This window comes from Bombina bombina, chromosome 8 (assembly GCF_027579735.1).
Source record: "Bombina bombina isolate aBomBom1 chromosome 8, aBomBom1.pri, whole genome shotgun sequence".
NCBI classification, from domain to species: domain Eukaryota; kingdom Metazoa; phylum Chordata; class Amphibia; order Anura; family Bombinatoridae; genus Bombina; species Bombina bombina.
Genome location: NC_069506.1, coordinates 29,277,420 through 29,300,044, shown reverse-complemented (window position 1 = coordinate 29,300,044; position 22,625 = coordinate 29,277,420). Strand labels below are relative to the sequence as shown.

Below are 22,625 nucleotides of genomic sequence, written 5' to 3'. Positions count from 1 at the left end.
CAAGAAAGGGTATAAAAGAAGAAAATCTAATGACATGGCCTCCTTGTTCACCTGATCTGAACCCCATTGAGAACCTGTGGTCCATCATCAAATTTGAGATTTACAAGGAGGGAAAACAGTACACCTCTCTGAACAGTGTCTGGGAGGCTGTGGTTGCTGCTGCACGCAATGTTGATGGTGAACAGATCAAAACACTGACAGAATCCATGGATGAAATATAAAGAAAGAAAAAGAGGTATCTTGTGGCACACTTAAATGGAAAACTTTATTTTCGATCTGATATTATAGAAAAGGCATTAAGGAGAAAATTAAAATATAACTTTTATTTATTTCTTTAAAACATTTAATGACATGAAAACAAAACATATAAAATAGGGAGATTTGATGTTTTCAAAAAGTGTATCCCAAATGGTACTAAATTGTCATTTGTAAGTCATATATGAACAGCTAGATAATTGCTGTTTAATAAATAAACTCTATCAATCTGTATTTTGTTTTCCTATTACCATGGGAATTTACTTGTACTCATTAGTGTCAAATTTCCCTAGAGATGATCTAAGTCATCAAAAATTACTTGCTTATGGTAAAAATTGGTGTGAAAAACATTAAAATTGCTGTGTCAGGGATCACACAGGGAGATAGTGTATAACCTATTGGTGTAGCTTGCGATCTCAACTTTAATGGGGAATTATGTCAAATATTTGGTGTAACAATATATTCCAAACTTGTTGTTTATTACCGATTGTTGAGTGAGGTGCTTAAACAAAGTTGCAGCATTGCCCCATCCCAAAACTAACTTGTTTGGTTTGGACCACAGGATAGCATGAGTAATGCCTAATAAATTCTTAAATATAAGGATTGTCCCCAAAAAAGTACACAGTATTAAGTAGAAATACCCCCCTCAGGAGTTAAAGTATTATTGGAGACGTCTTCCAATAATATGATAGTGTTCTGTGACACAGCTGGTTTTGTTAAAATAATATGTATATGCGCTTCTCGTTATACATAAGGGGAATTACCCCTAGATTACAGTATTCTAAATCGATATATTTTAGCTTAAGACCCGTTAAAGGGTGATGGACACAGTGTCACTGGTTAGAGGTAGTAAATAAGGCTATCGTAAGTAAAGCTATCAAAAAGTAGGAGCAATGTGGATACTCCACAATCCAATAATGACCATACACTATAATTTTACGATAGTTCAATAGCTAATTTTTTACCTAATTTTTTACCCGCTAACTGCCCACCAAGTTTAAGCTAAATTGCCGACATACGGCCAAATTTCTATTTTAGACAAAGAGCATAAGGAGAAGCTTCTCCTTATGCTCTTTGTCTAAAATAGAAATTTGGCCGTATGTCAGCAATTTAGCTTAAACTTGGTGGGCAGTTAGCGGGTAAAAAATTAGGTAAAAAATTAGCTATTGAACTATCGTAAAATTATAGTGTATGGTCATTATTGGATTGTGGAGTATCCACATTGCTCCTACTTTTTGATAGCTTTACTTACGATAGCCTTATTTACTACCTCTAACCAGTGACACTGTGTCCATCACCCTTTAACGGGTCTTAAGCTAAAATATATCGATTTAGAATACTGTAATCTAGGGGTAATTCCCCTTATGTATAACGAGAAGCGCATATACATATTATTTTAACAAAACCAGCTGTGTCACAGAACACTATCATATTATTGGAAGACGTCTCCAATAATACTTTAACTCCTGAGGGGGGTATTTCTACTTAATACTGTGTACTTTTTTGGGGACAATCCTTATATTTAAGAATTTATTAGGCATTACTCATGCTATCCTGTGGTCCAAACCAAACAAGTTAGTTTTGGGATGGGGCAATGCTGCAACTTTGTTTAAGCACCTCACTCAACAATCGGTAATAAACAACAAGTTTGGAATATATTGTTACACCAAATATTTGACATAATTCCCCATTAAAGTTGAGATCGCAAGCTACACCAATAGGTTATACACTATCTCCCTGTGTGATCCCTGACACAGCAATTTTAATGTTTTTCACACCAATTTTTACCATAAGCAAGTAATTTTTGATGACTTAGATCATGTCTAGGGAAATTTGACACTAATGAGTACAAGTAAATTCCCATGGTAATAGGAAAACAAAATACAGATTGATAGAGTTTATTTATTAAACAGCAATTATCTAGCTGTTCATATATGACTTACAAATGACAATTTAGTACCATTTGGGATACACTTTTTGAAAACATCAAATCTCCCTATTTTATATGTTTTGTTTTCATGTCATTAAATGTTTTAAAGAAATAAATAAAAGTTATATTTTAATTTTCTCCTTAATGCCTTTTCTATAATATCAGATCGAAAATAAAGTTTTCCATTTAAGTGTGCCACAAGATACCTCTTTTTCTTTCTTTATATTTCTTTGATATTTACCCAGGTATCAGGCACTGCCCCCCAGGGATACATAGGCCTACCCTGTTGGGATATTTTGGGAAACTTTGACCTGTCCCCAAACGTAAATCCCCTTCTTTTAGGGGAATTACTAAAATTCTAATAGAATCCATGGATGGCAGGCTTTTGAGTGTCCTTGCAAAGAAAGGTGGCTATATTGGTCACTGATTTGTTTTTGTTTTGTTTTTGAATGTCAGAAATGTATATTTGTGAATGTTGAGATGTTATATTGGTTTCACTGGTAAAAATAAATAATTGAAATGGGTATATATTTGTTTTTTGTTAAGTTGCCTAATAATTATGCACAGTAATAGTCACCTGCACACACAGATATCCCCCTAAAATAGTTATAACTAAAAACAAACTAAAAACTACTTCCAAAACTATTCAGCTTTGATATTAATGAGATTTTTGGGTTCATTGAGAACATGGTTGTTGTTCAATAATAAAATTAATCCTCAAAAATACAACTTGCCTAATAATTCTGCACTCCCTGTATATATATACACATACACACAAACACACACATACTGTATGTATTGTGCTGTAATGCCATGCCTCCTACAAACTACCCCTGCCCTGGGAGTAAAAAAAAGCAAAGTTTAAAAAATATGTCACACTGTTGTCAGTCTGCCGTGGCACACCTGAGGATCTCTCACGGCACACTGGTTGAAAAACACTGCTGTAGAGGGTTGGTTAATATACCACAGCAATGCAAATATCATAACCACTTGTTATCTGGCCCATAGTACAGTGATTTAAGCCTTAATTTGTTAGTACGTAATACACATAATGCAACAATTTCACCCCTTATTGCCAGTTAACCACACAGTGCAGTGATTTATCACTCTTATTGCCAGGAAAATACATTGTGCAGAGGTTAAATGTCCACATTGCTTTACACATGAATTCTCTTATTTCCCTCTTATCTGCATAATCAGTGTTATAAGCGATCACAAAATCATGATACCTATCAACACATGTATGGGCCCGTTTTCCCATATCAAATGTGACATCTAATGAGACTTGATAAAGTTCTAGATTTAACTTTTCTGCTTTTTTCAGAGTATTACAAGAGATTTTTAAAAAGAATATTGTTTCTGTACATGGAAGAAACTATCATCTGCATTTGTTTAGTGACAAATATTCATATAATGCATATATTCGTAACGAATCTACAGATATTTGTTTTGTTTTCACTAAACAAACATTCAAACTGATTCAAACTATTCTAAAGAAAACAAATATATAATAATGAAATGCATTAGTTAAAATTAATTTTCTTTAAATTAGCTTTAAAAGGTAAAATACTTACCTATAGCGCGCCAGGGGAGCCACACTAATCCTAACCCTTATTCACAGAGCCCAGGGCCGCAGTAATAAGAGGCTTAGCGTGGCAGATCACAGAGCCTAAAGGAGATCCGCCACGCTAAAGGGGTCGGGATTAGCGCGGCTCCCCAGTGCGCTAAAGGTAACTATAAAACTACAGATGACACTTTTTCACCTGCAGCAAAGGGAACATTTACATTCAATTTAACAAAAATGTCACCAAATATTCAGTATTTGTTTCGTCTTCAACGAATATCGAAAACAGCAACAAACAAATATTCTGAAAACCAATTTTTCAGAATATTTGTTACAAATGATTTGTCTTAAATGAATTATTTGCTGCTGCACAAGTCTAGACAAAACACACTGAAAAAATCAATGCCAATTTGTCTGTATTTATTCTAACAATGATCCACTTAAGCTCATCTCTCTTTTATAGACTTCCACTAACGTTCCTGTAATTTACATATTTAAGTGTATCAGTTGACCAGTTACTTGTTATCTCGCACAGAAACAGAGAACAGATAGAAAACGAGAACACAAATCGTTACCACAATATTTAGAAAATCCACTTCGCAAACGCGATCTTATAATGCCTGTATTTAGTTAAAGGGACACAAAACCCCACATTTTTATTTCATAATTCAGATAGAGCAAGCAATTTTTCAATTTACCTCTCTAGGTAGGATCAGGACCTTGATGGGTAGCTGCATATATATCCAGCTCTGCTACCTTCCCGGAATGCACTGTTGCTCTTTCAACAAAGGATACCAAGAGAACGAAGCAAATTTTAAACAGAAGTAAATTGGAAAGATTTTAAAAAAATGGTATGCTCTATCTGAATCATTTAAGAAAAAGTTTGGGTTTCATGTTCATTTTAATAATCACCTTTGTGTAATATTAAAGAGATACTAAACCCAAATTGTTTTCTTTCATGGTTCAGATACAGCAGCAATTTTAAGCAACGTTCTAATTTACTCCTATTATCAATTTTTCTTCGTTCTCTTGCTATCTTTATTTAAAACATTTGTTATCTAAGGCAGCTATCATGACAGCACTTGTTTAATGGTTGGTGCATTTAGCCACCAATCAGCAAACACAACCCAGGTTGTGAACCAAAAATGGGCCAGCTTCTAAATTTACATTCTTGCTTTTCAAATAAAAAAGAATGAAGAAAAATTGATTATATGAGTAAATTGCATGATTTATCTGAATCATGAAAGAAACAAATTGGGTTCAGTGTCCCTTTAAAGGGACACTGTACCCAAAAAAGTTATTTTTTTATTCAGATTGAGCATGACATTTTAAGCAACTTTCTCATTTACTCCTATTATTAAATTTTCTTCATTCTCTTGGTATCTTTATTTGAAATGCAAGAATGTAAGTTTAGATGCCGGCCCATTTTTGGTTAACAACCTGGGTTGTCCTTGTTGATTGGTGGATAAATTCATTCACCAATAAAAAAGTGTTGTCCGGAGTTCTGAACCCAAAAAAAGCTTAGATGCCTTCTTTTTCAAATAAAGATAGCAAGAGAACAAAGAAAAATTGATAATAGGAGTAAATTCGAAAGTTGCTTAAAATTGCACAGTCTATCTGAATTACAAAAGAAAAATTTTGGGTTCAGTGTCCCTTTAAGTTAGCGTCTGTAACCCCTTCATTATAACCCAATAAATAGGGAAATTGTGGAGACTAAAAAGGATTAAATATATCATTATTATATATACTTTTTCATTTGAGAAAATAGAGTTGACAGTTAAATTTTGCTAAATTGCTAATAAAGGGGTCAAATCTAGTCAATTAAATTTTCTTCATTGAAATGATCAGAATACGAACAATAAGACCATTCTTGTACTTAAAAAAATATTGTATCAGATATAGAAAAGTCACTCATACAATGGACAGCATTGACTTTTGCAATCATAAACCACCAGACACAAGTTATTGACTAAATATCAACAACAAAATAGACGCATCGAATTCAACAGCCAAAGCGCAACACCCACAGATCGACCAATAAAACATATAAACAATAACAATATCAACCACCAATCTGATTGTGTTAGAACCAAATAAACAAAATGGTACTAGCCATGGCCCTTTTTCGTGACGATTGAATTGCGTCAAAAAACAAATGATGCTTAATACATCGTCGCCATCAATTAAATGTAAATACAAGAGAGTGACTGTTGCGAGATGTATACAGATATCAATACCAGTGTATACCTATCAGTAATTGACACTACAAAAAAATAAACACCCTATCCCAACACTATGGAATTTTGCAGAGCTAAACAAATAAATGATAATAATCATAATAATACAATAGCAACACGGACATGTGCTCCATTAGTCCCATTAAGGGCCAGATTACAAGTGGAGCACTAAATATTGCATTCGTGAAAGCGATATTTGCACTCCACTGAGTAATACCAGTGCATGCTAATGTGCGCTGGTATTACAATTTCACATAGACTGTCCACAGTGGACCGTCTATGTGATTTGCTGTATACCTGGGATTTGGTAGGATCCCTGGTCTCCACGTGCACTGTGACCCTTTCTGCTGTATCAACACTGGTATTACAAGTTGAGAGCAATGCGAACGCGAGGTCATGTTCGTATTGCTGGGAAGCATTGTGCTCACGAGAGCACGCTTCCATAGTCTCCAGTGGGAGTCTCGTTTTCATGCCATGAGACATGGCATGAGAAGTAGCGTAGAGAAGGGGGTAAGTCGTGCAGCGATGGCCGCAAATTGTAAATATATATGTATATGACTATATACATATATATTTATGTGTTAATATGTGTGTATACACATATTAACACATACATATACACAGTTGTGCTCATAAGTTTACAAACCCTGGCAGAATTTATGATTTCTTGGCCATTTTTCAGAGAATATGAATGATAACACAAAAACGTTTCTTTCACTCATGGTTAGTGTTTGGCTGAAGCCATTTATTATCAATCAACTGTATTTACTCATTTTAAATCATAATGACAACAGAAACTACCCAAATGACCCTGATCAAAAGTTTACATACCCTGGTGATTTTGGCCTGATAACATGCACACAAGTTGACACAAAGGTGTTTGAATGGCTATTAAAGGTAACCATCCTCACCTGTGATCTGTTTTCTTGTAATTAGTGTGTGTGTATAAAAGGTCAATGAGTTTCTGGACTCCTGACAGACCCTTGCATCTTTCATCCAGTGCTGCACTGACGGGGAAAGAAAAAGAATTGTCAAAGAATCTGCGGGAAAAGGTAGTTGAACTGTATAAAACAGGAAAGGGATATAAAAAGATATCCAAGGAATTGAGAATGCAAATCAGCAGTGTTCAAACTCTAATCAAGAAGCGCACACAAGTTGGGTTTGAAAAATTTTCTCTGAAAAATGGCCAAGAAATCATAAATTCTGCCAGGGTATGTAAACTAATTAGCACAACTGTATATATGTATATATAAGTATATACATATATATTTACAGGGAACACACAGTTCCCATAGACCGCAATGTAAAGGCACTTTTCACACCCCACAGCTGACAACTTTAAACCCTTATAACTTTTTTTTGCATTTTTTTTATTAAAAAATAAAGATGCTATTATAATTATTTTTTAAATAAAGTATATTACACTGTATTTTAGGGCCAACTGGGGGACATTTATAAAATTAACCAGAGATCTGATCTCTGGTTAATTTTATAAGCATTAATTGCCACCGCGAGCTTGCAGTAGCGATAACCAAATTAGTGCTCCACTTGTAATCTTAGAAAGGACTCACTGACAAGGCCATGTTACTTGTAAAGAGTGCTGAACATGCAGAGAGAGAGAGAGGATTCTGTTTTTGCAATGCAGATCGACATCCGTTAACCTCGTTAACAGTTATCCATTATCCTCGTTAACTGAATATCATGGGAGTTCTAAAGCTGCTGTGTAAAATTGAATGATGGGGGGGGGGGGGGGAAAGGATGATCCAATCTTTTCAATATCGAACAAGAATTTTGGAAAGATTGAAACTGGGGCCAAAATGTCTTAGTTAAACTTCATCTAAAATCTTAGCACTAATGTATCTGCAATAGATTGTTAGATTATCTGCAAATATGCTTCAGCACAGAGGATATTATTTAAAGCGAAAGTAAACTATTAAGCACCTCTATTCCACAACGCAAAATACATCCCAAAATATGTAGTTTAATTCATGATTTTCTAACTTTCAATCTCCATCAATATACAGCCATTCCTCCGCCTGGCTAAAAAAACAAACATTATTTTTAAATGACAAATATCGTCTTAACGATTTTTATTGGTCCCCCAGTGGCGTCTGAAAATTCTTACTTACGCCCCCAACTTCAACTACGCATGCATGTCTCATTGAATTTACTCCCTGTATAGAAGTGCGTTCATGAGACACGCATGCGCATTTTCCAGAAACAGGGAAACATAGTGATTGACTTTGCCGCATTGGCACAAAGCAATAAATGTTGCTTCACGGGAGCGCGTATGGATGAACACGTAAGAGCAGGTGGGACCTCTCTTACTTGTAAAATAACAAAATCAGGAAATGAGCGTGGGGGCAGAGGAACATACGACGGTATGATAGAATAATCAATAAAACATAAAAAATTAAAAGTAGTGCAAAAAAACCCTACTTAGCGACTACATAGATTGTTATAAGAGGAATCCATAGCATTAATTCTGTTGTTGAAAATTTACTTTCACTTTAATAGTTTGTATGCAAAATAGATTTACTCCAGATTTATACTGTCATATTTTGCAGTTACATAATAATAATATTAATAGCAATAAAGTTCAAAAGGAAGAAAAAAAATCCAGTAATAAAGATTTAGAAATGCATTTGTCATATACCAGTAGCTGCCTAAATTATTTTTGTTTGCGGTATGCTTTTTACTGATTACAGGCTATTGGAAATGTTTAGCTCTGGTGATATACGCTATAGGTGTGTAATATGCAGCAATAAGGCTTATTTATTATTATTTTTCCGCCAGACTTAGCAATATGTTGCTACGCTCTCTGGTATCCAAGGAGTTAACATTGCTTATGGCTTACTGCATTCATTTCACACTAGGACAGTCATTTTGTATTCATGCATCATAAATTAACCCTGTACTGCAAAAAAACTGCATACAAAATAAAGGTTTTAAAATAATTTAATTATGTTACTAAAATTTACATTGCTTTGCAAACGCACCCTATGGAAACAATAAGAGTTTGCCCAGTAATTAGTTTGGATGGACGAATGTGGCTAAATCAAAATTGTTCGAACAAATATTCCTTTGTATATTCATTTTACACAATCAAATTCTTTAATAATAGAATGTTATTTTCGATTTTTGAATGTTGCTTTCAATTTAAAATTTTGCTTTCTAATTCAATGTTACTTTTGAATTTGAATGTTCATAATAGTTCAAACTATACATATTTGAATTTCAAATGTGTATATTAGATATTATGAACATTCGAAATCGATTGTTTCCATTTTGAATCGCATACATTAAATCAAAATCGAATGTTATTGCTAACATTCGATTTTAATATTCAAACAAATATTACTAAATTTTAATTACATTTCTAAAACCAATATTTGAAATTAGAATGTTAGTATGTTTGATAAACATTTGAAATAGGATTAGAATAGATGAATGTATAAAAAAAATATTTAAATTTCGAATCGTAATTAGCTCTTGTGAGCTTACCAAATTGCCATAGTCAGCTACATAGACCGTCCTTGCTAAAAGCAGGAAGAGCACCCCCTTTGCAGTCAAATGCATGGCCATATACCATATACCTTTTGAACCCTTATAAAACAATTTTATTAATTTGATGTGAATTATTTTTATCAGATAGTTTTTATATGAGTGTAACTGTAATGTTAAATGTATTTATGTTGTGTTTGGTAAATCTTTTTTTAACTCACATTCCTGATGAACGTAAAATGCAATTGTGCTGCGTTTAATTTCAACTTGTAAAATGAGCGTACAGTGGCGTCGCTAGGGTTGGTGTCACTCAGTGCGGTAAGTTATGGTGTCACCCCCCCCAGAAAGCAGACACACACAAACACAAAAACAAGGCACACACACATACAAACACTCAGACACACTCAGACACACTTAAAAACACACTCAAATGCACACACAAACAATCGGAAACACACTCATACACACACACAAAAACACACACAGAAAAACACTCAGGCACACACACAAACACTTAGACACACACACAAACTCAGACACATACACACAAAAACACTCAGACACACACACAAAAACACTCAGACACACACACACACAAAAACACTCAGACACACACACACACAAAAACACTCAGACACACAAAAACACTCAAACACACACACACACAAAAACACTCAGACACACACGCACACAAAAACACTCAGACACACACACACACACACACACAAAAACACTCAGACACACACACACAAAAACACTCAGACACACACACACACAAAAACTCAGACACACACACACATACAAAATATGTAATCTGCACTGCATTAATTATAAAGCTCATGCCTAGAGCTGCTCCATCAAATGAAAGATAAACAGAGCACTCTAAAATAAATCACTAAAGAAAAGGTTTAGGCGCGCAAATTATGAAAATTCTGCTCTCTGACTCTGTTCCAAGTCTGTCAGTGCAAAGCCCCGGGCTGCGTGCCTACCGCTTCTTATGGCCAATCACCTCTGCACTCTGCCCACCCCCAGACCCCTGCCCGCTCTCCCCTCCTACCTCTTCAGTGTGCACTAAGTGTAACGTAACCGTACAGTCTGGTGGGCATCATACGTGGCTCCTTCACTTTAGAGACAGTGTCAGACAGTCATGCGGTCAGGTGCCAGGCATCCCCCTCACGATTTCCCGGTTCCCGTTTAGCACAGCAGTGAGTGACTCCACTGCTCCACACGTCACTGAGCAGTGAGCACAGATAGGCAGGCAGGTTTAGGCTAGCAGTGCAACTTCGCAAGCCCCACGGCACGCCCACAACATTCATAGTGAAATTGGGCAGGGGAGGAGCAAAGTACAAACAAGCAAAAGCAGCCGGGAAAAATATTTGTGGAAATTGCAGCGCTGGCTCAAGGGGCAAAAAAATTAAGTGTCTACAACTTCCCCAGTCCCACTAAAGTTCACAAATGCTGGCCTCTCTAATTAAAAAAAAATCTATGCATCTCTACATTGTATTTCTTTGAATTTCAATAACATTTGTGTGTGTGTGATTTACTTGACTGGCTGCTACATTGTGTTGTGTGTGTGATGTATAAAGGTACAAAATTATTCATCTAAACTACTTGGGACCGCAAAAGGTCTGGATTTCGGAATATTTGTACTTGCGTATGTAAAATGGGACAGCTTCTGGGGTCAAGCCCAGCGAGAACGCATGGGAATGGAGCTCCTGCACTATTTTTGCAGGTGGAACTAAGTTCCCCCTGGACAGAGAACAATAAAACTTCAGTAAACACTGCTGCTGCTGGTGGGAGGAGCTGGAGCATAGTCTGGTTAGTAGGATAGTGAGATCCTCTAGTAATGGGCAGTAACACTTCCTACAATACACTAAATGCAAGCCTTTCAGTGGTCCTGCTGTGTGATCACTGTGCACTGTGTGGCAGTGACGTGCAGTCATAGAAGGCAGGTGAGGCAGGACCTCACCTGTCCTATGTGTGTAATTACACTTTTTTAATAATTTAAATAAACAAATTAAAAAGTTTTTAAGCTTTTAAATATTTATTTTTTGTAATCCCAAGGGATTTATGCCACATTCCTCATTGGACTTCAGTAACTAAACTATAGATGATGTAAATACAGCACATTTATATAAATTAGTCGAACACATTTTTGCCTGATTTTCCTCTTGGCTCTCACACTTTCAGATATAACATCTCCTTCTTTTGCTTTTGGACACTAAGTATATATAAAAGTTTTAACCTATTCACCTCTGTGCTTTATAAATTAATATTTTACTGGGATGGATATTAAAACACTTTTTTCTATAACCATTGTAAAATAACTTAATCATGAGACATAACAGTAAACAAACTACATCATTTCAGTCAACAAGCTAATAAAGAATACACCATATTATCTACAGTACAGTGATAACAATAATAATAAAAAACATTAAACACCATTCAGTGAGTTACCATTTTGTATACATACACAACTAGTGCTGAGTGATAATATGTACTGTGCTGTATGTGGTTTGGTACAGTCATTATTTTCTGTAGTAAACTGAACAGCAAAGGAGGCCAATAACATAAATTCCACTCAGCTTTTTAAGAGCTGTATCCATGAAATTATTTAATTTTTAAATGGCGGCATTACATGATTGTCAAATATTTATTCTGCAGGGAGATATTTGGCTTTCCTGCGCCTATTTGCTGATATTTACATAGCATATATAAACATTAACTGTGTGTGCAGACTTTTTATAATGCAGCACTTAATTACTGATATATACTGTGTGTACTGTGTATATCAACATTTATTGTGTGCACAGACCTTTTGTAATGCAGAATTTGCAAGGTTTTCAAATAGATTTTAATGTGATCAAATTTAAATACTACATGAACAGTCATGCTATGCACTTTGTAAGGTGAACTCTATAGTTTGCAAGGGACACAATGTTCTAATAAAATGCTCTAACAAATCTAGCACTTTAATTTTCTTTTAACCTTCTACTAGTAGGTGTCAGCTATTGCTTACAAAAAATAGCTAGATTAGATTGATACCATATTTTAATGGCTTCTCAATTTATGCATTGATATCACTCACCTGGCTTTTTTGTAAGCAATATTTGTTTTTTTTTTAATTATATATAATAGTAGAAAGACATATAAATTATATATTAGGTGTATTATGTCCTGGAAGTATTGCCAATCCCAAGGTCTGTGGGTCTGTGTGTGTGTGTGTGTGTGGGGGGGAATATCTGTCTGGGTGTGTGTGGGGAGGTCTGTCTGTCTGTGTATGTGTGTGGGGGGTCTGTCTGTCTGTGTCCAGTACGTGTGTTATGTGCTATTTCCTTTGATGCTCGGTCTGTATTTCAGCTGGCTGAGCATCATGAGAAATGTAGTTCTAAAACCTCTGGAGGGCCACAATTGATGACCCCTGTGCTAGAGGTTAACATAACTAACTCTTTTCAGGTGTGAAATACTTGTTTGTGCCAGTAATTTAGTGATATGTTTGTATATATATATATATATATATATATATATATATATATATATATATATATATGTGTGTGTGGGATTCTTGTGTGTATCATTGCCAGTGCCTCACCAGCCTCTGACCTCACCGCACGTCACTGTGTGTGGAACACATGGTATTTACATTTCTGGTGCTTGCTCTGGGGTTATTTAGCTCCCCTCAGCAGAAATAGGACTATTGCACCTTAAAGAGACACTCAAGTCAAAATTAAACTTCATGATTCAGATACAGCATGCAATTTTAAACAACTTTCCAATTTACTTCCATTAACAAAATGTGCACAGTCGGTTTATATTTATACTTTTTGAGTCACCAGCTCCTACTGAGCATGTGCAAGAATTCAAAGCATATACGTATATGCATTTGTGATTGGCTGATGGCTGTCACATAATACAGGGGGAGTGGAAATAGACATAACTGCAATTAATTTAACAAAAATCTACTACTCATTTGAAGTTCAGACTAAGTGCTATTGCATTGTCTTCTTATCATGCATTTGTTAATTATGCAAATCTACAGTGTTGACTGGTCCTTTAAGTGGGTGAGACTCTGTGACAGAGGAGGAGTCTCTGGCCCAAAGGCAACCATTCAACACTTCATTGGATTCAATTTGCTTTCATTAACCAAAGTGTATAGATTATATACATATAAATACAGTGTGTGTGTGTGTGTGCATAAAACAATATTAATTGTAAAGGGGTGGAAGTCTTGGTGAGTTCCCACACTTTTTATTGTAGGACTTGACCCCTGGACAGCTTAGGAGATGTAAATAGCAATATCTTATGTCATTTATTCAATATTTACTTGCTATAATTTAGCGTATACTCGTAACTTTAACCCCTTAATGACAACTGACGTACCAGGTACGTCATGCAAAAACTTACTGTTAATGACAATAGACGTACCTGGTACGTCAGTTGTCTAACAGAGTGCTGGAAGTGATCACAATCGCTTCCAGCAGCTCTGAGGGTATTGCAGTGATGCCTCGATATGGAGGCATCCTGCAATACCCCTTTACAAGCCTCCGATGCAGAGAGAGCCACTCTGTGGCCCTCTCTGCACCGGTAGTGATGGTGCCGATGGTGCCTTTGTCCGGTGGGAGGAGGGAGCGTGTGCGCGCGCGTGCACGATGCGCGCGTAAGTGCACGGGTGCGCGTGTGCATGTGGGCGCACGTGGGCGCGCGTGCACGTGCACATGCGCGCATTAGCCACACTGACACCAATGAAAAAGGAAGGGGAAAAAAAGTTTTTGTTTTTTTTTTACATTTAAAAGGATCTGGGAGGGGGAGGGGGTGGGGGTATTGTGGGGGGGCTGCTACACTACAGAAATAATTAAACTTACAAATAAAAGTTATAAATAAAATTAAAATAGTTTGGTTTGTGGGGCCAAACTGGGTACTGGCAGACAGCTGCCAGTACCCAAGATGGCGGTAATTGGGTAGGGGAGAGGGTTAGAGAGCTGGAGGGGGGATCAGGAAGGTTGGTGCTAAGGCAGGGGTCCATCACAACTAAAATATTTTATGAAACTCTTTTATTTAGTACTGGCAGACTTTCTGCCAGTACTTAAGATGGCGGTAACAATTGTGGGGTGGGGGAGGGAAGAGAGCTGTTTGGGAGGGATCAGGGGGTGGGATGTGTCAGGTGGGAGGCTGATCTCTAAAATTAACCCTGCAAGCTCCCTACAAGCTACCTAATTTAACCCCTTCACTGCTGGCCATAATTCACGTGTGGTGCGCAGCAGCATTTAGCGGCCTTCTAATTACCAAAAAGCAACGCCAAAGCCATATAAGTCTGCTATTTCTGAACAAAGGGGATCCCAGAGAAGCTTTTACAACAATTTCTGCCATAATAGCACAAGCTGTTTGTAAATAATTTCAGTGAGAAACCTAAAATTGTGAAAAATGTAAAGTTTTTTTTTTATTTGCTCGCATTTGGCGGTGAAATGGTGGCATAAAATATACCAAAATGGGCCTAGATCAATACTTGGGGTTGTCTACTACACTACACTAAAGCTAAAATTAACCCTACAAGCTCCCTACAAGCTCCCTAATTAACCCCTTCACTCCTGGGCATAAAACATGTGTGGTGCGCAGCGGCATTTAGCGGCCTTCTAATTACCAAAAAGCAACCACAAAGCCATATAAGTCTGTTATTTCTGAAAAAGGGGATCCCAGAGAAGCATTTACAACCATTTGTGCCATAATTGCAGAAGCTGTTTGTAAATAATTTCAGTGGGAAACCTAAAGTTTGTGACAAAATTTGTGAAAAAGTGAACTTTTTTTTTTTTTTATCGCATTTGGCGGTGAAATGGTGGCATGAAATATACCAAAGTGGGCCTAGATCAATACTTTGGGATGTCTTCTAAAACAAAATATATACATGTCAAGGGATATTCAGGTATTCCTGACAGATATCAGGGTTCCAAAGTAACTAGCGCTAATTTTGAAAAAAAGTGGTTTGGAAATAGCAAAGTGCTACTTGTATTTATTGCCCCATAAATTGCAAAAAAAGCAAAGAACATGTAAACATTGGGTATTTCTAAACTCAGGACAAAATGTATAAGCTATTTAGCATGGGTGTTTTTAGGTGATTGTAGATGTGTAACAGATTTTGGGGGTCAAAGTTAGAAAAAGTGTGTTTTTTTCCATTTTTTCCTCATATTTTATCATTTTTTTTTTTTTAGTAAATTATAAGATATGATTAAAATAATGGTATCTTTAGAAAGTCCATTTAATGACGAGAAAAACGGTATATAATATGTGTGGGTACAGTAAACGAGTAAGAGGAAAATTATAGCTAAACGCAAACACTGCAGAAAAGTAAAAATAGCCATTGTCATTAAGGGTAAGAAAATTGAAAAATGGTCCGGTCATTAAGGGGTTAAGGTAGTTTTATATAATTTTTATTACTTTATGTACCATCTGAAACATAATACAGTACTGTAGTCAGAAAGATAATAGTTATTGTTTTAATTAAATATAGACTGACACAGAAACCAAACCAAAGATGCAGAGAGAGAAGATTGTTACTAACTAACAGGGAAAATTGTAAATTTTTTTATTTATTTTTTAATTGTTGAAAAATTCTGGATCTCAGAATAATTCTGGATTTTGGAATTCCAAATGTGGGCATTGATACTTGTATCTATGTGTGTGACTGTTACATGAATCTATTTATGCAGGAGTGTTCTATTGCTCTGTGCATATTGTGTTTATTTTATCCTGTGTGTTTACTGTATTTGTGCATCTGTGACTTGTTTTTCATCAGACTTTGCGTGTGTCAGTTGTCATGGTTACCCTCTGGCCTTCGTCTTTACAGCTTTGTTTGCTGTATCCACCGCCAGGCACTCATGTGATGAACCTAAAGCTGCCAGCACATCACTCCTGTGAGGAATTCTGGAAAAGCTTTACTAATGGACTCCACTACATATTGTCAAAGGAACATTAAAGCCATTTATCTTTGTTGCATCTAAAAGAGGGTTTAAAAAAATCATTAGTCTTTTGAAAAATGGAAACATTTTATGTACTGAAAAAAAATGCATTTGGTTTTTTTTATGGGGCATGTTCCTTTCCTTCAATAAAGCATTGTCCTTATTGGCCAGTATGCAAACAGATTTTACTTAAAGGGACCAGTTGCCCTAAAAAAAATGTTCCCTTTTGTTTGTTCTCAATGACCCATTTTACCTGCTGAAGTGAAATAAATTGTTTGCAAATAGATCATTTACCTTTATATCAGTATTTGAAATAGCTGATTGATTTTGCCTGGGGTTTCCCTACCTATACTGGAAGTTTCTATACTTAAGTATTGTCTATAGAAAATCTATGTAAACACAGCCAGCAGAAAAAATAACACTGCCAGTAGGGGGTAGGAGAGATAAGTAATAAAATGTTAATTTTCCATTGTTCTCTCTAAGGGCCTGATATTCAAAACCTTTCCGGCTTGAAGAGAATCTTTGGGATTTTTTTTAGACCTGTAATGTAGGTGTCTCTCTTACACATCAAGAAACCTGCATAGTGAGATAAATAGCTTTCAAATTTGTGTTTTATTAGGGACCTCTTCATACAGACGAGATGTCTTAGAACATCTAATTTGAGCGGAGAGCATTTTAATATTAGACCTTAATCATTGGGCTTTGGTATACAGACAGATATAGTATAAATAAGCATGTGTGTGTACAGAAAGTCATAAAATAAGAATATCTGATTTTCCTGTAAGCGCAACCCATTTTAATGGCTTGTGGTTTCAAAGAACAAAATCAGCTATTTAATATACAAAATAAACCTAAAGAAGCAATGTTTCATACATTTTATACAGCTGGTATAACAAGTCATTGAAACCACATTAAAGGGAAATAATGTTACAGTACACTGTCCCTTTAAAGAGTCAATAAGTGTGAAATCATGTATTTTTTGTGCACTCTAAAGTGTGTTGAAGTGCGAGTCATGATTGAGGGCGAAAATAAATGTTATTTTTGATTTGTAAATACATTCTGGGTTAGATTACAAGTGGAGGGCTAATTTATAGCAGTAGCAATTAGCGCTTCAAAAATTAACCAGAGGGCAGACCTCTGGTTAATTTTAAAATGTGCCCCAATTGCCCCAAATTAAATTTAGTGTAGCGTGTCTTTTTTTAAAAAAAAAAATGTAGCATCATTATTTTTTTTATTAATAACTGCAGGAGACAGTTTTAAGTGATTAAAAAAGGTGGGTGTTAGAAAAAACGGCACTGAAAAGTGCCTTTACATAGCGGTGTATGTATAGGAACTCTGTGTTCCCTGTAAATATATATATGTATATGTGTGTTAATACTTAATATGTGTATCAAAAGTTAAAAGCAAACACATTAGCTAAAGCACCATTTAATGTGAGCGTAATTTAATTTAATTTGACTTAAGAGCTCTTTATACTCTAATAAAAAGCTTCACAAAACACATAAAAAATACATTAAAAAGTAAAGCGCTCAAAGATATGAGGTCTCAGGTGTTAGAAGAAAAGAGACTGCAGGGCTTTAACATAGACATACATACATATGTATTCAAATGTTAACATTTTCAGGGAGTAACCCCCGTCTTCAGACATGTGGAAAAAACAAATTACAAATGTCTGAAGACAGGTTTACTGTCTAATAATAAACACGGCGAGCCCTCCCTATGGACATTTGATTTTGTTTTTTATATTTGGGAAGCACTGACTCCGGATTAACAATTTGGGACAGAGAGTGCTGGTTTGCTCATCTTGTATATACAGTATATATATATATATATAAAGAAAGAAAATGCAATGAGTGCAAGCAGGGTGTTTTTTTCCACTTTTCACGATATTCTAACTTCGGCTTTTTGTGTGTTGGGTTAGCTTGCGTGCGAAAACCTTTTACTTTTAACTTGTAATACGTGCAGTACCCAACATGCGCAAAAAGCCGATGTCAAGCACAATTAGCACGCAATCAGGAGCAATAAATAGTGCTCCACTCGTTATCTAGCGCCTTTGCGTGAGGAGGATTGTGTGTTCTGCAGAAGACTTCTAGTGTGCAGGTTCAGTCGGTCTGACAGTTATTCCAGGATGTATATCAACATTGCTCGAAATTGTACAAAGCTCTCTATGGAAGGTGAAGTCATAAGGTGTCTGGGGTTGCTGCTGTTTTATTCTGTTAAATGCTATTGATTTACTGTTATTGTTCAGGTCATGACGGTGAGATCTGTCTTCTAACAGTTTGATTATAAAACCCAATGGTTAGATGCCAACTGAAAAGAATGCTGATCACAATGTTAGAAAGATTGTTTAAGCCAACGCGTTCCTAACTGTGGAATTTATGATGCTAACAAGGCTGTAGTGGCATAGGAGATGTCTGTAGTGGGTTAGGGCAGTTTGTGGTACATGGTTCTTTCATCCTCATAACATCAAGTAGATGGCTGCCATTTATATGTCCTTAGGTATAATTATTTATTGTACGTGGCTTTAGTCTTTTTAGAATTGGTTCCTCTTTCTGTTGCAAATAACGAGCCCAGATTACAAGTAGAGTGCAATTGATGGCGCAGAGTGCATTATTTTTTCTGCAACTTTGCGCAAGGAATAAATGTGTAATCTTATCCAAAGCATCTTAACATGGCAGAAATAGTTTAGCAAGCCCCCTACGTCTAATTGATAGCACAGGGAGTGCTATTATCTTGCTCAGTGTCCTCATATTACAAGTGGTGAGTCAAGTGTTGGCATCAAGCATCCAAAATACTGCTGTAAAAGTTTGAGCTTTTTGAGACCTGAATTAAACTATTATTATTAATAGTATAGAACAGAACTACATGAAGAATTCCACTACTTGCACCCTAGGCTTAGTGCACCATCCGCTTAGTGCACCCTCAGCTTAGTGCACCCTCAGCTTAGTGCACCATCCGCTTAGCACAACCTCAGCTTAGTGCACCCTCAGCTTAGTGCACCATCCGCTTAGCACACCCTCAGCTTAGTGCACCCTCAGCTTAGTGCACCATCCGCTTAGCACACCCTCAGCTTAGTGCACCATCTGCTTAGCAATCCCTCAGCTTAGTGCACCATCTGCTTAGCACACCCTCAGCTTAGTGCACAATCCGCTTAACAAACCCTCAGCTTAGTGCACCATCTGCTTAGCACACCCTCAGCTTAGTGCACCATCCGCTTAACAAACCCTCAGCTTAGTGCACCCTCAGCTTAGCTTAGCACACCCTCAGCTTAGTGCACCCTCAGCTTAGTGCACCCTCAGCTTAACACACCCACATCTTAGTGCACCATCTGCTTAACACACCCACAGCTTAGGGCACCATCTGCTTAACACACCCACAGCTTAGTGCACCATCTGCTTAACACAACCACAGCTTAGTGCACCATCCGCTTAGTGCACCCTCCTCTTAGTGCACTATCCGCTTAGCACACCCTCAGTTTAGTGCACCATCTGCTTAGCACACCCACAGCTTAGTGCACCATCCACTTAGTGCACCATCCACTTAGTGCACCATCCGCTTAGCACACCCTCAGTTTAGTGCACCATCTGCTTAGCACACCCACAGCTTAGTGCACCATCCACTTAGTGCACCCTCCGCTTAGTGCATCATCCGCTTAGCACACCCTCAGTTTAGTGCACCATCTGCTTAGTACACCCTTGGCTTAGCCCACCCTCAGCTTAGTGCACCATCTGCTTAGTGCACCCTCGGCTTAGCCCACCCTCAGCTTAGTGCATTCTCGGCTTAGTGAACCATCCACTTGGCGCAACCTCGACGTAGTGCACCATCTGCTTAGCGTTTTAGCAATATTCAACATGAATTTTACTGCGTGCCCCCATAGTAAGTGAATATGTAAGGAATTTAGCATGCCCACATTATCCAACATTGCAGATGTAAGAGTGCCCTAGACATTTGCTTGAACAATAACAAATAACTTAGAAAAGCTATTGATTGTGCTTGAGTGTTAACGTACAATAGCACTATTATTTATGCTCTAATCTAGGCCACTTGGCTGCCTTTCTGGCTTCAGACAGGTTAAGGATTAAGAGAAATGTGATATAAAACTGGGTCATAAATAAATGTCACCTTATAGAGGAACAATATATCTGACAATAATTGGTAACCTCCCTCTATGTTTTCTCTGCCCAGAGTTCTTCTTCAGTGGCCATAAGGAGTTCCACATATCAAATAACAACACTAAACCTACAAGCCCTCCTGTGCCTGCAGACATCCCCCCTCCGCCAGCAGACACAGTGCCTACTGAAACCCCTGAGGAAGAGGAGGAAGAAGATGAGGAAGATATGGGAACGGTAAATGTAGCGGACATGCTTAAAGGGACAGGATACACTCATTTGTATGCATGTAATAGACACTACTATAAAGAATAAGATGCACAGATACTGATATAAAAATCCAGTATAAAACTGTTTAAAAACGTACTTAGAAGCTGTCAGTTTAACTCTGTTGAAAAGGTAGCTGGAAAGCCCACTGCAAGTGGCAAATAAGACACTCCCCCCCCCCCCTCTTTTGCATATGAAAAGACCCTTTACACAAACAGGAGCAAGCTGGAGAAGGTAGCTGACGGTATTCTCATAAAACTTTGGGGCTTGGTTAGGAGTCTGAAAATCAGAGCAATGTTATTTAAAAATAAGCAAAACTATACATTTTTTAAAAAACCAAAAAGCTTTATGGGCTATATAAATAGCCCATAAAGTTTTTTGTTTTTTAAAAAATGTATGCATAATTTTTTATGCAAAGAAAAAATGAGTGTATAATGTCCCTTTAAGTGTGAACAGCTGACCAACCATATATTATTTCATTAAGGGAATATCTATAAAATAATGAGTGATTTATTTCCAGCAATTTGTCACTTGCAGGACAAGATTCCTCATTAGGAGAGTATACAACTGCATAGGGACAACTTCTTAACTGGTCAATTAATAAAAAAAAGCTTTGCAACACAGTCCCTATCATATTTATTTCCATGTCTTATAAGCTTACTTTTTCAGTATAACCAAGAACGAACAACAGCACAATAGCTTGTTCTATGGCAACTTACCACCTGGGAGCAGCACTTTTACCCCAATTGTGCTCTTTACAAAAGAGAGAGCTTTCCTGAAGTATATCAGTGTGTTTCAGCCTAATAAGGTCAGGCCAACTCTGAAATACCAGGTAATCCTTCTCTGAACAAGGAAAATGGCAACCCTTTCCATGAAAGGCACCATTGGGCCAAAAGAGGCTGCTTCCAAGTCGTAACCTGCCAGAGAACAAGCTACTGAGATGGTTGAGCGCTTATCTCTCTCTATATATATGTTAAACTGCATATTACCTATGTCGCGATCGCTCAGCTGCTGATCGATTCCTTCTGTACAGCGCAGTAGCGCTTCCTTGGTTGCTTAGCAACCTTGTTCTCCTCGGCCCCTTCTGCTGACGTCAGAGGGCCTTCTTATTCCGGCGTCTCCTCACCTCGGGGCCTATTTGTTCTGTTCCTGCTTGTAAGTAACTTTTGGATTACTTATTTTGAATCGGAATTGCTGGCTTGTTTGATTCCTAATCCCTTCCTGCCTGTTTCCTGTTATCTGGACTATTGCTTGTTTTGAACATTTCTACTGTTAACCCCAAACTGCCTGATTACACACTGCTGGGACTTTGCTTGCTAGACCATTCTACTGTTTAACCCCAAACTGCCTGATTACACGTTGCTGGACTTTGCTTGTTTGACCATTCTACTGTTTAACCCCAAACTGCCTGATTACACGTTGCTGGACTTTGCTTGTTTGACCATTCTACTGTTTAACCCCAAACTGCCTGATTACACGCTGCTGGAACTTTGCTTGCTAGACCATTCTTCTGTTTAACCCCAAACTGCTTGATTACACGCTGCTGGAACTTTGCTTGTTTGACAAACCCTTCTGGTTAACCCCTGCCTGCCTGATTCCATGTTGCCGGTTATTGCTTGATGGATTACTCTTTTGGTTAACCCTTATCTACCCGAAGTTCTTCCCCTGACCCTGCTGTATCATCTTCCAGTTTATTTCTGTGAGTATACTATTGCAGCTGTCGCAGGGTCAGATCCGGGAATATACTCACAGTGCTAGAGTGTTATTCTAACTTAATTTTAGCATTTGGGTCTAACTCTGGACTTA

At 37.1% G+C, this 22,625-nt stretch overlaps 1 protein-coding gene across 1 annotated transcript in view; it reads left to right on the top strand.

The window, feature by feature from the left end:
* FAM131C (family with sequence similarity 131 member C) overlaps nt 1–22,625 on the top strand; it is a 70,836-nt gene that overhangs the window by 17,127 nt on the left and 31,084 nt on the right. Inside the window, exon 2 of the mRNA XM_053689849.1 lies at nt 20,629–20,789. Within this exon, the coding sequence (XP_053545824.1) occupies nt 20,629–20,789 (161 nt within the window). The remainder of the gene's footprint in view (nt 1–20,628; nt 20,790–22,625) is intronic.